The 4,052-nt window shown below is 41.1% G+C and overlaps 1 protein-coding gene across 1 annotated transcript; it reads right to left on the bottom strand.

Annotated features, from left to right (window-relative positions):
• Positions 1 to 401: 401 nt before the first annotated feature.
• tcf21 (transcription factor 21) lies at positions 402 to 3,809 on the bottom strand. Its single transcript, XM_046299112.1, has 2 exons — positions 2,889 to 3,809; positions 402 to 1,996 (listed from the first exon to the last, which is right to left on the bottom strand). Exons 1-2 carry the CDS (start codon positions 3,330 to 3,332, stop codon positions 1,907 to 1,909), a joined length of 534 nt encoding a protein of 177 aa, XP_046155068.1. The 5' UTR covers positions 3,333 to 3,809; the 3' UTR covers positions 402 to 1,906.
• Between the last annotated feature and the right edge of the window lie 243 nt (positions 3,810 to 4,052).

The raw sequence follows: 4,052 nt of genomic DNA, 5'->3' as shown, positions 1-4,052 counted from the left end.
TGTCATCAGTAAGGACTCAGGATCACAAAGTCCCAGAGTAAAACTTGGTTCAGTCTGCTATCCACCAGACAAATCCATGTTTCAGCAGGACAATAATCTAAAACTCAAGCTCAAATATACATTAAAACGAAATTGAATGTTCCTGAGTGTTACGGTTTTGATTTTAGTCGGCCTTGACAAGACTTCAGAATGGCTGTCTAGAAATTATCAACAACCAACTTGACAGAACTTGAAGAATTAAAAAATTAATAATGGGTAAATATTGTACAATATTTATACACACCACTATAACTACATTATAATTGAGTGCAAAGCTCTTAGAGACTCACAGCTGTAATCACTCTTAGAGACTTACCCAGAGACACTGACAGCTGTAATCACTGACAAAAGTGATTATAACATGTATTGAGGAGATTTAATAATTGTCCAAATATATTTGTGTTTTTATTTTCCAATATTAAAAAATACATGTAATAAGATAAAATATTCCATTTTGACATTACATCATATTTTGTTAGTCAATTGTTGACGACAAAAGAATATTACAGTTTAAATCTATTTTAATTCCACTTTGTAACATAACAAAATGTTTAAAAAGTATAATTGATGTGAATACTTTCGGCAGGCAACTGTATACAATCTGTCCCAGCGAGGCTATGTGTGGGTCATCCCGCCTGTGGATCGCTATAATAACATGACACTAATAGATGGATGTGGGGGCTTGTTATTACACCATGCTCTCCTCTCCTCTCCTCTCCTCTCCTCTCCTCTCCTCTCCTCTCCTCTCCTCTCTCCTCTCCTCTCCTCTCCTCTCCTATAATAATCTCTGAGTTTGCAGCTGTTAAACAATGTAGCTGCATAGTGACAAGGAGCTGGTGTGTGTGTGTGTGTGCTGCATAGTGACACCGGGCTGTCCCAGACCGGGTTTATCCTCCCTGTCTAACGCGCCAGGGTGAGCTGCTAGCTGCATAAATATCTGTCTTCCGTGTATAAACAGTACTGTCATTAACCCGCGTGAATTAAACAAGGCGTCTGCAACCTGATTAAGCGCCGCGCGCACATTTTTGCAACTTTCAAAAAGGTTGAAACCTTCCAACCTACATACCTATTCTCTTGAGACGCTTTTACCGATATTTATTCACGTCAAAAGGAAGAAAACCACCATGGAATAATTGTATAAGTGAAACACGGGCCCTAACCAAGGCGCAAACCATATATTTATATATTTTTTTAACGAGATAGTCTAGTAGGCTTTATCCAGTGTTTACTTTAGGAGATAAGGAGAGAAATAAACCTGGACCTGTGGACACGTAGATTATTTTTCTCCCCCGGTGCTCGTTTCTAGAGTTGTGTGCTGTGATTTTGAGGGATCGGTAATAACCAGGGGTTATTGGGTTAGCAGGAAAATAGCCTTATAGTCTACAGTAAACAACCAAAATGTGCCCTGTAGAATTTAAATTCCTCTTAGTCCAACTTCAACACAATGCACATTTGGGGAAGAAAATGATGCGATGAATACATTTTATTCATATAAAATCTGGCTATTCAGATAGGATATTGAGATATGTTTAATATGCACTTCTAACGCGGCGACTGACAACATCACCTGTAAAACAAATACTCGTGTGACAAAGTTTTTTTTTTAAGCATTTTTAAGATTATAAAAACGTATACAAAACACAATATGTCCTCGAACCAGCAAAGGCAACATGTGAACACTTTAAATATAAAATCAGCTTCTCTGTATCGGAACGCGTGAGAGAGCGCGCGCTCTCCCGGTATTCCCTCTCATTATTTGGTTTAGGAGAGATGACGTGCATTTCTGTCCATCTGAAAAATTCCCCAAAAATGTATCATGTCCATCCCTTTTTGACGGTTAATGTTCATGTCATGTCCATCCGTTACATCACGAGGCGGTTGTTCCACACAACCGGGTGGTGTTGAGCATCTCTTTCAAATCATTCTCCGGTTTCCCGGCGACCATGAAGGGCCACGTCTGGAAAGAGAGAGAAAGAGAGGAAATCACAAATCAACTCACCGCGTATTACAACAACAATGTTATAACAATATTTACCCCCCCCGACCCCCAGACAAAAAAAAAACAAATGTATTTATTTAACACAAAATAGCGTTTTTTTCAAACCTCATCCTCACTAGCCTATCCATTTTTAGACTGGGTCAAGAAATCAACTTCACACAAAACAATAAGGTTGATTTTTTTATCCTTGACATCTTTCAAGTTAAACCTAAATTGTAAAAATCATAATAATAGACGTAATTGAATAAATAAATAAAAAAATATAATATATATATAATATATATGTTTTCCTCTACTGAACCTATAACTATAACATGGATACACGAATGATGAAGTGTTTAAAACAACACGGAACAATCATGAAAAAACAGAAGCCCTGTTGGGGAAATGATGAATTGGGGTAATATTATTGGTCAGTTATTGTGTGAATAGATATAGTCCATACAAAGGGGCTATTGGGTTAACAATAAACATCCACAATCCGTTATAGGACCATCCATGGCCATACAGAAAGAATTCTCCTTCACAATCTCAACTGATCTGCTTGGTTCACGAAGAGAATTTCGGATCACTTTTAATTGTCCCAAGCTCGACCTATTAGTAGACTTTCTGTCTCTCTGAGACTCTTTATGTTATGTCAATGCTCGGGGAGTTTCTCCTGGCCACTGTGTTAGTTAAATTAGATTCTGCTCTGATTGCTCTTTGGGGTTTAGGTTGAATAACCTATCTCTCTATAACGCTTTGCGAAAATTGCTGGTATAAACAAGGGTTAGGACTAGATTTAATTAAAAATTATTAAAACGAGGGTATAAAATAAATGTGATTGATTTTAATTTGCGGTGTCTCTCACCAGGTTCACCGGGTGGATAAATCCGTTCTCGTATTTGTCGTTGGCGAGGATCTGCCGTAGATGGGCTATGTAGCTCGAGGCGAGTCGAAGTGTGTCCAGTTTGGAGAGCTTGGTGTCCGGCGGGACCCACGGTAAAGTCGTCTTCAAACGGGAAAACGCTTTGGATAGCACGCGCATCCTTGCCCTCTCCCGTGCGTTGGCCGCGTTCCTCTGAGGCTGCTTGCCACCCCCATCGTGCGCCACGCCGTTCAGCGCGGTTTTCCTACCGGACCCTGTTTTCCGTTTCTTTCCCCGGGCTGTTTTGTCGTTGGCCGAGCCGCCTTCGCAGTTCGAACTCTCCCCGGTGCTCTCGTTCGACGTACCGGAGTCTTTACCGGAAGAGCCGAACTTCAGGATCCCGTCCAGGAGCTCGTCGTCTACGTCGCTAAGCGACCCGGTGGACATGGTCGTTTTTTTTCGGTTGGGGAGCGCGTCCTCAGCAGAACATGTGTGACACAGGACGGACCGTCGAGGACGGATTAGAGACTGAGGTGAGCGAGCTCCCCGGTGTGTCTTCCTACTCCTCGAGACCCAGGCTGTTCATGAACCGGAATTACGAACCGGAGGATGTGGAGTTAACTGTAAGCATGCGCCCTTACGAAACTGACCATTTATCTCTGTGACCGGGGGGCGTAACCGCGAGGCTAGGCGAGTCACGGCGGAAGGGAGGACCGGACCCATGAGTGATGGATGAACAATTCTACACAGTTCAAAACACACACGTTTACAAGTGGATGCTATAGTCCTAGTGTATTGGCTGAACACGTAATAATATGTTATTTTTGGACAGTTATTAGAAACAGCCGACGGCAAGAAACAAATATGTCTTTTTTTCTATCCGGGTAAAAACACAGGACAAAGACCTGTGCTGCAGATTTGAACATACGACCACTGCAGCAGATACACGAGACGGCATCAACACGTGTTCTTTATAGTTCAATACTCATATCTTACCGATGACTTGCTATTTCATCATTAAGATATATAAACTTCCCAGAATGATATCACTGAACGTTATCCGTTGGGATGTGTAATACAATATATTTCGTTGATAGCCTAACCGTGGGCCTACATTATTATTATTTTTAACTATGAAATAATGAACTAATGAGTAAAATATAGGAT

This window comes from Oncorhynchus gorbuscha, linkage group LG14 (genome assembly GCF_021184085.1).
Source record: "Oncorhynchus gorbuscha isolate QuinsamMale2020 ecotype Even-year linkage group LG14, OgorEven_v1.0, whole genome shotgun sequence".
Classification (NCBI taxonomy): domain Eukaryota; kingdom Metazoa; phylum Chordata; class Actinopteri; order Salmoniformes; family Salmonidae; genus Oncorhynchus; species Oncorhynchus gorbuscha.
The sequence above is the reverse complement of the archived record's forward strand: the minus strand, read 5'-3'. Positions and strand labels throughout refer to the sequence as shown.

Excerpts from the sequence above, each read along its gene's own strand:
- tcf21 (XM_046299112.1), bottom strand. The coding sequence starts at position 3,332 with ATGTCCACCGGGTCGCTTAGCGACGTAGACGACGAGCTCCTGGACGGG. Across the intron at positions 1,997-2,888 it reads TTATCCACCCGGTGAACCTG|ACGTGGCCCTTCATGGTCGC; the intron begins GTGAGAGACACC and ends CTCTCTTTCCAG.